The sequence below is a fragment of the Rhinolophus hipposideros genome (assembly GCF_964194185.1).
Source record: "Rhinolophus hipposideros genome assembly, chromosome: 8".
Classification (NCBI taxonomy): Eukaryota; Metazoa; Chordata; class Mammalia; order Chiroptera; family Rhinolophidae; genus Rhinolophus; species Rhinolophus hipposideros.
In genome coordinates, this window is record NC_138054.1 from 46,721,907 (window position 1) to 46,734,942 (window position 13,036).

The 13,036-nt window shown below is 35.4% G+C and overlaps 1 protein-coding gene across 9 annotated transcripts in view; it reads right to left on the reverse strand.

The window, feature by feature from the left end:
• MIER1 (MIER1 transcriptional regulator) overlaps window positions 1-13,036 on the reverse strand; it is a 57,824-nt gene that overhangs the window by 27,540 nt on the left and 17,248 nt on the right. For all 9 annotated transcript variants that reach the window (XM_081057442.1, XM_081057441.1, XM_081057449.1 and 6 more), the window contains 3 exons: window positions 12,325-12,470; window positions 2,236-2,397; window positions 1,425-1,557 (listed from right to left, as the gene is read on the reverse strand). In XM_081057442.1, the coding sequence (XP_080913568.1) occupies window positions 1,425-1,557; window positions 2,236-2,397; window positions 12,325-12,470 (441 nt within the window). The remainder of the gene's footprint in view (window positions 1-1,424; window positions 1,558-2,235; window positions 2,398-12,324; window positions 12,471-13,036) is intronic.

Genomic DNA, 13,036 nt, shown 5'->3' on the forward strand with positions numbered 1-13,036 from the left:
TACGGTTCTAAACCTAATTCTGCTATCAACAGCGTGGGGGCAGAATTACATGATTTCAATTTCTTCCTTACAGAATGAGAATTTAGACAAAACAGTGGTTTGCAAAAAGTGCTTCTTGAAACACTGAGAACTTTATAGCATCATTTTGGGGGAAAGCACATGAAGGGAGGGTTTATGTATGAAGACCTCCATTCTCCCCAACCTCCATTTTATTTAGAGCAGGCAAGCTATTTGTTTACATTTTGAAGTAAGAATGTATTTATAGAAAAGGGTGGGAAATCTGAAAACTATTAGGTTCTCAGCATCTTCCCAACTCGAAAATGCCACACAAAGTTGAAAAGGGCAACATTACATATAGAAATTAATTCTTCCTATGGAAAACCTAAGAAAGGCAGTCTATGTACAGCTTCCATGCACACATCACGACTGAAATATCAGATTATAAATATGAAATAAATATTGTTTCAAGAGATGGTCACTTAGCATCCCACTTTGGCAATGGAGCTGGCTCTCTGTTTAAGGTATTAATACCACTTTTCCCCAAACTTAAAACTGACAGAATTATTTTAGTAACTCTCTCTTTGCATTGGTACACTTTTCAATTAGACCATATCTTTGATCAGAACACAATAAAATTATTATTAGCAGCGCTATATTCACTTCTAAACTAAATCTGTAACAGAAATCATTCTTACAAAGCAGCAGCCATGTTTAAGCAGTTACTCCATTACTACATTTTACGAGGTTATTCTTGTTCGAGTGTTTTTCTTCCTTTTAAAGTACAGAAATTTAGACCACGAATTTAAACTATAATGGTTGAGTTTTTCTTATCAAAGAGCTGCCTTCTAGAGTAATGAATGATTCTTGCTTAGAATAAAACATTGTGGAGATGGAGCATGCAAATACTCAAGATAGGTACATTAAATGTCTCGACTACTAGTCACCTCTGACTAGATCGTAACTAGAAAAATTAGTAGATTTCTTTCTATGTATAACGTATTCCTACCTCAAGAGTCAATGACTTCTTTAGACCTGGGAGCCATTGATTAGAGAAAGCAATGCTTATGAATATATCTAAAAAAGGCAGTATTATCTAAAGAGGCAAAGAAAGTACAAAATGAAAACTAAATGAAAAACTAGGAAAAATAAAAGACTGTGAAACGAAATTTTAAAATGGGTGCGTGAGGGGAGGAACACACTCAAAACTAAGTAGTACAGTAACACAATTCCTGTAGTATATTAACAATTGGGCCCAGCATTGCTAACTAATAACCTAGAACAAAATCTCATATTGTTGAGCGAGATTTCAGAGTAAATTCAAACAGAGCAGTGAAAAACAAACAAAAAACCAAAACACTAGAATTTTAGACCATATGTTAAATAGTAAAAATTATGTCCAAACTATAGCAAGCAATAACACTTACTTGTGTCAAAATATTTACATCGACGTGGGCGAATTATTTCCTGGGCATCTTGAGAAGCCACAGATTGTGATGGATCATCATTGGAAGACTGAGTTTCATCCTCTTGACCTGATGAATCCTTTATATTCTCTTCCTGTGGAATCACAAATTAAATATTTATAAATAAAACTGTTGGAGATAAAAGGTCATAGTATTCCAAATACAACTAGAAGACAAAAACAAATACGCTAATTATAACATAGCATCTTGAGTTGGTTTCTGGAACACTAAAAAGGACATTAGTGGAAAAACTGGTGAAATCTGAATTGTATATAGTTCAGTTAATACTATGGTACCAGTGTTGATTTCTTAGTTTTGATAAATATACCATGGTTACCTAAGATGTTAACATTAGGGGAAGGTGGGTGAAGAGCTTATAAAAAGTCTCTGTGCTATCCTAGACTCTCTTCTGTAAATGTAAAATTATTTCAAAACCAAATAACAAAAATAAAGAGAGAACTGCCAATTAGCCTTTATTACTTAAAAATAATAGTATTTTTAAAAAGTTGGTACAAATTTATTTAGAATAGGCATTGAAAAGAAATCTGAACGATATAGCCGAAACTATTAACCCTCAGGAGTGGATTATAGGTACTTCCAATTTTTATTACATATTTCTATGTCTTAATTTTCAACATTTAAATGTATTACTTTTAAAATCAGAAAGAATAAAGCTAGATTATAAAAATAAGCAGTCAAAATGAATGTTCTCATAAACTGTAACTCCAAGAATAAAGACTACAATTTTAAAAATGTACGAGTATAACCTTACTTTATTTTCCCCACTACAGCCACTATTATCATCATTATCAGCGTCGTCATCCTCTTCACCTTCTTCTTCCTCGTCCTCCTCCTCCTCATCTTCTTCAGGCAGTCGGATAGCACTGTCATACCCATAAAGGCTGAGAAGTTCATGAATTGGCATGTCGCCTTCCTAAGTAGACCAAAATAAAGTTACTTTCTGAGTAAGTGATATTTCATATTCTTGTAATTCCCAAATCTATAAAGTACTCATTCCGTACAGAATAATCTTAGAACTGTATCAAGAATTCTCAAGTCATAAAAAGTGAAAACTGAAAATAATTCTGAAAGCTAAGAAAATGCTAGTCTTTTAAGAATTTCTATAAAAGACTGACCAACTCAAATTGCTAACAACAAAATCTTGAAGTATAATAATGGTTTAGAACTATTTTTCTGTGCAATCAATTCAGTTATTGTACAGCATCAGTTAATGCTATGCATGGATGCTTACACTTAACAGCACCACACCTAATTTGCGAGTGGGAAAATAGAATTAGAAAATACAGACTGTAAACTAAGTTAACAAACCCAGAAAGGGAGATGAAGTTCAGTCAAACCAAATACATGAAAATAAAACAGCAATGGTAGATAGTATAGGGATGATACAGGACTGCGTTAGCCATCTATTTTTTTCTAGGGTAATTTATAATTGCATATAAAATAATGTCATGCAATCCTCATTATTTATCTTACAAAATTGTTATAGTATCTTCATTTTATAGATGAGAAAACTGAAGCTAACTGGTTAAATCATTTCTTCCCAAATCACACAATTTACTAATAGTGGAGAAAGATTTCAAATCTAATTCCAAAAGTCCAGACTCTTTATTAGTACACCATGCTGCCCCAGCCAGGGACCTCCCTCAAATCCCACAAAAAACATATCCTGAGGGCGAAAAGAAGAAATATGTATATGCAGTAAAATGAAATCAGCTTCCTATAGAAGGTATTCACTCTAATCAGTAATCAATATGATTACTGACATAAGAATCAGGAAAACATGACAGAATTCTGATTATAAAAAGACAACTTACCCCAAATCACCTGAACATATCACACACATAGAAAACCTTACCAGAAAGAGCTTAGACCTAGCAAAAGGGTAATCATGAAACAGGACATGTTTTGTTTCTCAAGCATTCTTGTAGCTTATTCAAATTGACAGAAATAGTTTTGGGTCCCCCCCCCCCAGTGTTAAATACATTGTTGCAGTAGAGATAGGTAAATACATTGCTGCAGTGGAGATGGGTACACCCCACTGGATGATACAACCTGATAACACTAACAACTTAGATCTTACAATTAACTCCATAACTCAGAATTCATGTGCAAGAGGCAACTAATGATTATAATTTGAAAATTTCTTACAGAAATAGAAAGAAAATGCTGTTTAACATTTCTACTTCACATCATAAATGGATATTCTAGTTATGTCAGTTTGTGAATCTGTTTCTGAAAGAGAAATCAATTCTGAGAGCCCTAACTAATGACTTGCAGCAGCCACAACCTGAAAAGTGGTAACTATGTCTGGCAAGGTAGTACCACTACAGCCGAATGACCAGCTGGCATACTTAACTGGCCTCTCATATTATGATTCTCAAAGCGCAATGATAGTGTTTAAGGTGTTCAAAGATCTTGCCCTTGCAGATATCTGGTCCATGTACCAAGGATCTGGTACAGGACACAGAAATTTGGGAATTAGGAGTCAGGATTTAAGAACTAAAACAGAATTTCAAGAAAAAACTAGAATTGAAAGGAAGACATAGAAAAGGCTGGTTGTATATACAAGAATAACAAATAGCTGCCATAAAGTGTCTTCTATGTGCCAGGCATTTCATGGACAAAAATACCAAAGCACAATCTCATTAGATCTTTAGAAGTAACAGATGGAAGCGTTTGCTACCTTTACTTATATATAAGAAAATCAAGCAGAAAGAAACATGATGCATTGGCAGAGACTTTACTATAATTTCCAGACGTCCTAATCCCAGCTCACACTTGCCATAAACCCATTCTGCACCATAAATTAGAAGAAAGCTTAATAACTGAAGCCACTACTATGAACAAGAGCCACTGAAATGAACAAATGCCCAAACGGGAAAAACACTTTAGTGTGTTTAAGTTTGCAACTAACATTTACATGGACCTTAAGAATTCTTCAAGAGCTTGTTTCATATTTATTTCATTTTTAAAACTACCTTTATATATGTTACTATTACCTCTAATTTTTACAACTGAGTTAACTGATACTTTGAGAGAACACACAAAATAGGTAGATCATTAAACAAATGTCCTCAGGCTCTCCTACCCTTTGGTCTGTCTTACTAACGGGCAACAGAATCACTCTGAGAGCTTAAACTGATTGCTGAGTCTCACCCCAAAGTTTCCGATCTATAACAGTAAAGCTGAGGTGGGGCCTGAGTATGTGCATTTTTTTCTAAGTGCCAGGTGATACAGATGCTGCTGGTATGAGACCAGCGGTAAGAGCCACTTACTTCCCAGTTCTAAGATAAAATACCTGCACATCAGTCTTTCTAGTGGGAGGTAACAAAGCTTGATCGTTAACTTTAATATAGTTTATCACTAACAACTGACATCTAGCTCAGTTATGTGTCAAAAGGACAGATGACACACTAACGACATGGAAATTTTTATTTTTAAAACCATTATTAGGAATGTGGACAGTGTGACATCTATCTTAGGTCAAGATATTTTCCCCCTTGGATACACATTTGACAAGTGTGACTCACTTTAATTAAAAATGCATTTCACAAAGAAAAATTTAGCAAAACCTCAATATTGACTAGGCAAAGTACAGAGAAGAGTCAAAAGCAGTTGATTACAGTGCATTTGGAGAACTGCTTCAATTTGAAAATAGTAGTAGAAATGGCAGATAGAAAAAAAGTCATTCAAGTCAGAAGAAATAACTACGTAAGTATAAAAACAGAAATGAATAAACAGGTTACTCTGAGGATATTTGTAGTAATGAAAAAAAGAAAGTTAAGGTAGGTACATTTTAACTATTTTCCCTAGTTTTACTTAGTTTCTAAAAGGATCTGTCAATACTATACTTTTGACTCAGTTTGAGAGTGGCTGTTGAGCAATGATTGACACTACGGCAGGGCCCAGAGAAAATCATACATACAAAAATGTTCAAGATGGACTTAGGCAGAGAGAGATTCAGTTTGCCAAGAGACTAAACTAAGTTGGAATCCACGGTTGTAAGTCATATGCAGTATGATCAGAACCTAAACTAAATGAGTGGCTGTGGGTAAAGAAAAAACTCAAGAGACCCTGCAGAAGAATTCAACAGGATTTAACCATGGGCTAAGAGTCATCAAAACGTTTCTGGTGACACTGAATCTCTTGTTCCAGACATTTCTTGGACCCAAGTACACATTCATATGATGTCTAAAAAGTAATAAAAACAATAAAGTTCTAAAAACAGTATCAGTTTATTTTAACCTTTGTCACCCAATACCAAGTTAATAAGCAACAATTATGAGCCACTGAGGAATACAACCGAGGTTAACAGTAGTATGAAAAATATCTTACTTGATCTAAGGCATAAAGTGAAGATCTTGCAGCAAGCACTGGACAGACTACAACTACAATAAAAACCAAAATCAATTTTGCTGAGAAATCATCAAATTCAAGTAGCTACTTGAATGTGATGTGTTCCTACTATGTGCTGAAGTACTTAAAAGATTTAGCAAGTATCATGTAAGAATCATTTATTGTTGTCTGCCCCTAATCCTTTCTTTCTACTTCTATATTCATCTTCTTCCAGGAAATGTTCTTTCCCCCATTCCAAGCACTTATTTTGATTGAAAGCTCACCTCCTGGACCACACAGCATCTGACCCAATTGGAATCACTCCATTCTTTAGCCATAGGTTTGGAATGGGCACATGATCCAAACTTGGCTATATTTGTTTCTAGATTTCTACCAATACCCAACTAAAGAAACATAGGTTATCTCAAGCAGTAAATCTGGGAGACCTGGGAACTGATACCATGTTTCCCCGAAAATAAAGACAGGGTCTTATGTTAATTCTTGCTCCAAAAGACGCGTTCAGGGGATGGCATCCTGAAAAATCATGCTAGGGCTTATTTTCTGGTTAGGTCTTATTTTCGGGGAAACACGGTAGCATAAGAAAGCTGACCTGAAAAAGAACATTGTCATGTAGAAAAGTAGAAATAGAAAACATGTTTCAGTGGCACTTGAGTCCCTGAGGTCTAGATATTCCCTTGCCCTTAATGAATATCATGGTACTTGTCAGTCACCTGTACCAGAGACTCTCTCATTGGCTTATATTATCTAAGTCTGTGTTCTACCAGGTACTAAGGGGCTTTCTTCAACTTAAGTTGAAACATCACAATAAAGCCTCACATTGTGTCAATCATATTCATACAGGTGGTTAAGAGTATAGATATGGGGGGGAACAGAGTGAAAAAGAAAATGTCATGTACAGTGGATCTTCAGTGCTGGAGTTATAAATCTCTGAGAATTTTATGAATGAGAAAACTACTAAGATTTATTGAGTGATTATCATGTGCCAGACGTTGAGCTCTTTTTTTTCACATAGATCATCCTTATAATAATATTGAAGCTTAATGACATTAAGTAACTTGCCATACAATGAATGAAGTAGCAGCTAAGTTCGGAAGCAGGCGTCTCACTCACTGCTTTACAGAACCATTCCTTACATGTGCATATGTACTGCCTTCCTGGAAACGCAACCCTAGGTTACATGCACATCCCTGATGGAGTGTGAAATAGGATGTGCTGGGTTGATAGGCTATAAGAAATAAGGAAAATGGACATAGCACAAAATGAATAAAAATACAGGCATGTGGACTATCCCTGCATATTGTGCTCTAAGCAATAAGCTACCTGCACACTATAACAAAAAGAGGGCAATCTCATCTGTGTAAGCTAAAGGGAGGCTAGCTCCAGGTTAGGAAAAGGAGACATTGTATCTGAAATTAAATCTGTCCTTTAACTTCAAAACAGTAGGGTGAAGTTACTAAGCACCAACAGTAGTAATGTAAGGTTGGAGTGGGATCCATCTCCTGCATGCAGAGGAGATGGCTTCCTCTTCCACATCATTTAGAAATGACTATGTGTGGCAGCAGATGTTGGCTGTTCAAAGGCCATTTGGTGGATGGACACAATACTCTTCTTTTACCTGTTGTACCAAAACTGATTTACCAATAAATGCTTATGAAGAAGGGAGGAAGAAGGAAAGAAAGAGGTTGATTACGGCACTATATCCAGACCGGACCAGAGACACAGTTCCTAAGGTAACCGACCTCTTGGAGTGGGGGCTTGAATACAAGATAAACTATGAAGCAATGGACGCAGAGAACTCTTTTCATAATCCTCATGCTGGGGTTACTTTTTTCTCTATATAATTCATGTGGTGTGTATAGTTATAAAAAACTCCATTTCTCATATTTTAATCTTTAATTCTCTAGCTCTGGAGATTCAACCGAATGGAACATGTTTAGCACTTTGAAGTGAATCTTAAGTATTAATACTGTTATAACGTGATTTTTCAAAAATACAGATAAATACATAAATACATAGCTGATCCTGATCTCCCACATAAGAGTGCTACAATTGTGTTATTCAAAATGAAACTGTGTGTTTTAAGAGTGCATTAGAAAAACAGTTATACCTGCATATTGCTATTCCTAGAAAATAAGTCTATTTACTCCGGGAATGATTCTGAAACCCCTATTAAGATCACCAAAATAAATTCTAACCTGTGTATCTAATTCTATTGAAACATTTAAATGCTAAACTTATATAACTAAAATACCTTTTATACTGGTAAGATTCATGCATGTAAATGTAACAACACACATCAAAGTTTCCTCTATGAAAAGCTACTTTTCACTTAAAATTTTAGAATTCAATAAAAAAAGAAGCAGGAGTACAGCATTAGGAATAGAGACAGTGGAAATGTAATGGCTGTGTGAAGTCGGGGGGGGGGTTCACACAGTGTGAGGGATATAAATGATAAACGTCTAAGTATTACTATGTCTTGTGCACATGAAACTAATAAAAAATAATAATAATAATAGTAAAAATTTAGAATTCAAATTGAATGAACTTAAAACCACAGGCTATGCAGTTACTGATTACTTCTGAATGAATCAACTGTCAGAATCCTGCCAGTTACATCAAAAGTCCACTTCATGCAACCATAGTGCCAGGTAAAAACCACCTTACCAATTCCTGACATAACCATGTTTTCCTTCTATGAAAGCAAATCAGTAATCAATGAGAAAATCTAGCTTATTTTAATAAAAACAAAAAAACAGTCTGGTTTAGTTCATACCTAAATAGTAACTACAGTAAATCCAACACACTGGCCCTGAACTAGCTTAGCTGTGTTACAGAATAAAGCATCGGTGATTATGTGCCACTTAAATCTAAGCCTTAGTATTCTGGGAAAAGTCAGAAGTATTTGAGAAGGTATAGAACTGTGGTTGAAAAGAAAGATAAAACTTTAGTTCCCTTGTCTTTCTCTTCCTATGTACTCTATAAACAATTATATTTTCATTACTTTTTCCTAAGGAGGGGTCATTTGAAAACAAATTTTGGGAGGCTGTAAGGGACTGGGGAAGGAGGTAAAGGAGAAATAGGAAAAGACAATAACATGTCCAAAATTTTAGCAAAGCCCATTAGTAATTTTGTAGTAATTAAATGTAATAGCCCATTTTCTGAAACAGAAAACAATAATCACTACATCTAATAACCTATTATAACCTGTACTTAATTATCTCCTCTTGAATAATTACTTAATTACTTGGGTAACACAGAATGTGAAAAGATGGAAAATACAGGATTTTCCTCCTTTTATCTCATTGATGGGTTATTCAGAAACAGGATAATGTATCTAAAGCGACAGAAATTTCTGATATACAGGCAAGTAATTGAAAATAATTGCCTTTCCATCTCATGACTATATGAAGTGACTGTGATTGAAACTATTAAACTATTCATTTCCTGTAATGTTCACCTAGGTTCTGAATCATCTAAGCAAATTACCTATCTCTTCTATAGTTCTGACTCCAGGTACGTGTACTTTTTAACCCATTCTTGAAAAGCTTTCATAACAACTACAGTCATGGACTACATATAACACTCTGATCAACAGAGGACTGCATATATGACGGTGGCATACCACATAGCCCAGGTGCTACTACATATCTTGGAGTACCATCTAGGTTTGTGTAAGTGCACTCTATGATGTTTGCACAACGATGAAATCACCTAACAACATATTTCTCAGAAAATATCCCTTTCATTAAGTGAAGTCTGACCATATACATCAATGCCACTAAGACCAATTCTGTTCTCTGGCTTAAAATAAGAACATATTAAATTGCTTTGGCATTGTGGATTAGGCCAGCTTTAATCACTAAATGATACAAAATGGGAACACTTAACCAAATCTGACTCAGTGTTAACAGGACTCCTTTTCCAGACTTTTAAATGTACACTTTGAAAAGGTCCAAACTAAAATTCTGAAACAGATTAGTTTTTATTGCTGTAAATGTGTAAGAATTCATTTTTGCCATGATATATGTACTGCAAATACTTAAAGGCTGGCACTATGTCCTATTTATTTCTTACATCTTTCTATCATGGAATACAGCAGATTATATATGTAATAAATTTCAATTACAGCATACCAGCTTGATTTATCCATTAATTCAAAATTTTGAGTGCCCACTCTTGCTAATTACCATGACATTGCTGACTAAAACAGACATGGTCTTTCCTCTCATGGAACTAAAGGAGGATACAGACAATAAATTAAACAAACACAATTACAAATTGTGTTAGGTATAAAGAAAGCACTGAACTGGGTACGGTGGTTAAAAAAAACTAATTAGGGGACAAGAAAGGCCTTTCTGAAGAGGCAACATTAAGTTCAGACTTAAGAGGATAAGGAGCCAGGCTCAGAAAGCACATAGCAGAGTGGGAATGAGCCGAAAAGTCTTGAAGCAGGAAGAAACCAGCACATCAAAGAACGAAAGCAGCAGGTATGGCTACAGAAGAGCATGATGAGGCAGTGTAATACATGGATGAAGGACCGTATCACGTAGGTGGTCTTGCTGTCTAGTTCAAAGAGTCTGGATTTTCTTTTGGTATAACAGGAAGCCATTAAAAAGTTTTAAACTGGAGGTTGACATAAACTGATTTATATTTTGAAAAGATCATCGTGGCTGCTGTGGAAATACCCGGGGTGCCAAAAAATGTATATACATGAGTTGTATTCATCTTTTGTTATCGGTATATATTGAGTATTACAATTTTAATACAGTTTTTTCCTTTCTTAAAATGTGTATACCTTTTTTGGGGGCACCCTTATTAGAGGGAAGAATGGCAATAGAGGAAATGGAGAAACCATTTAGGAAGCTACTGCAATAGTCTAGGCTGGAAATGGTTACCTGGGCTAGAGAGTGGCAGCAGAAATGGAGTAAGAGTAAGATAAGAAATATATTTATGGAGCGGCTGGATGGCTCAGTTGGTTAGAGTGTGAGCTCTTAACAACAGGGTCGCCGGTTCGATTCCCACATGGGCCAGTGAGCTGCGCACTCCACTAGGTTGAAGACAACGAGGTGCCACTGAGCTGCTGGTGGGGTGGCCATGGCTCAGTTGGTAAGAGCTCCAACAAAGTTTCCGGTTCAATTCCTGCATGGGATGGTGGACTGTGTCCCCTGCAACTGCAGATTGAAAACGGCGACTGGACTTAGAGCTGAGCTGCGCCCTCCACAGCTAGACTGAAGGACAACAATTTCACTTGGAGCTGATGGGCCCTGGAAAAACACACTGTTCCCCAATAAAAAATGTTTAAAAAATAAAGAATTAAGAAATATTTTTGTGGCTAGAAATGATAGGCTTATTTGGGAATGGGTATCAGGAATGGAAGACGATCACTCCCTGGTTTCTGACTTAGTCAATAAGGTAAATAGTAGTGCTGTTTTTTGTTTGTTTGTTTGTTTAACTGAGATGGAGAAGGGAGGGAAGGAAAACGTAGAGAAGGAGAACATCAATCAATAGTCCTGTTTTGAACATTTAAAATTTAAAGATGTCTACTGAGATAACCAAGCAGCAATATCAAGCAGATGATTAGATAAAACAAAACTGGAGACAGGGACTGTTAATGCTAGAAAAATAAACTGAGGTACTGAGCATACAGACACCACGGGAATAGACTGGATCAAACCACCTAATGGTTTAGTAATTTTCAAATTTGATGTACATATTTAATAAAAATATACATTTGAGCCCCACATCCTCTGCACCTGAGATTCTGCATAGGAATCCACATTTCTTAGTGAGTCCAAGAGTGATTCTGAAGCAGCTGACCCTCATACTACATTTTGAGAAGCAATGATCTAGAGACAGAAGAAAGTCCAGAACAGAATTGGGAAATTCCAAACTTAAACCCTGGGTAAAGGAAGTCAAGTCTGTAAAGGATACTGAACAGGAACAAATAGGAAAAACTAGACAGTAGGATATTCCAGAATTCAAGTAAAAGGAGTGGTATATTGGGTCAAATACCACTGAGAGTAGAGAGAAAAGTGACCAATGGATATAGTAATAAATTCATCGGTCATCTTTACAGAAAGGGGCAGAGACAATTTAGAGCACTTTATAGAGTAAATGCGAAATGAGGAAGATGATGACAACTCTTAAATTTTGGCTACTGAAGGGAAGTAAATAAAAGATGCAGAAATTGGGAGAGGACAGAAGGTATGTAAAAAGAAATTTAGGATCCTTATATAGTCCACTTTTGGCCGGATACCTGTCATGTTTTACAAAAGTAACCATTTGAATTCTATTTCACATAATAAAGTTATTTAAAAAAATAGTTTTTCATTTCAAATTTTAAACATCCCACCTATGAACACATACATGTTTTACTGATTATCTATAACATCATTTTTCCCCAAAACACAGGTAGAGAACTAAAATTGCAAGTGTTTCCTCTCTCAAGTTATAACCGCTTCACTCTCTAGCTTTTGTTATTTACCCTTGCAAGATCCTCTATTTCAGAACTGAAGTTTGTTTCTCCTTCCATCATTTCTTCTTCTTCTAATGTTCGTTCATCATCAAAATCATGAACCAGCATGTCAGCTGATGGATCAAATTCATGGTCATCTGATGTTGCTGAACCTCCTGGTAAAGAATATTTTAGAAAGTTTGGTAAACCAAATTAAGTGTATTTTATTAATATTAACTTAATGTATATGTTATGTGAAGCTGGATGGTAAGTCGAACAAAAATAGCAGGAAAAAGCTATTACAGCAAGTATTTATTGTTTTCTGAAATTCTTGCCCTTACTCATAACCTGCTCCAAAAAAATTTTTCTCTAAGGAATTTAAGGTATTTTTTTGTCGTCTCACCTCTATCTATATACACAGTTACAACTGCAAAACTGGAAGGAGGGGTATAGCTTTAAAAAAATGTGTAGAGCATTTAAAGAGTATTGTAATCTTCTAAACATGAAATTTGAGTTGTAAAGAATAAATGGTCATATCAAATAAGAATAATCTTTTGTGTGGGAAAATTCACAATTCTTGTTATTTGATTAATAGTTAATAGACTCAATGAGTATGAACCCCTGTGGCCCCTGAGAATATATAGTCATGTGAAATATATAGTCGTCTGAATATAGTCTAGTGAAAATACAGCTACACTCAAATATTATTCTTCTATCAGCACTTCCATGAAAATTTACTCCA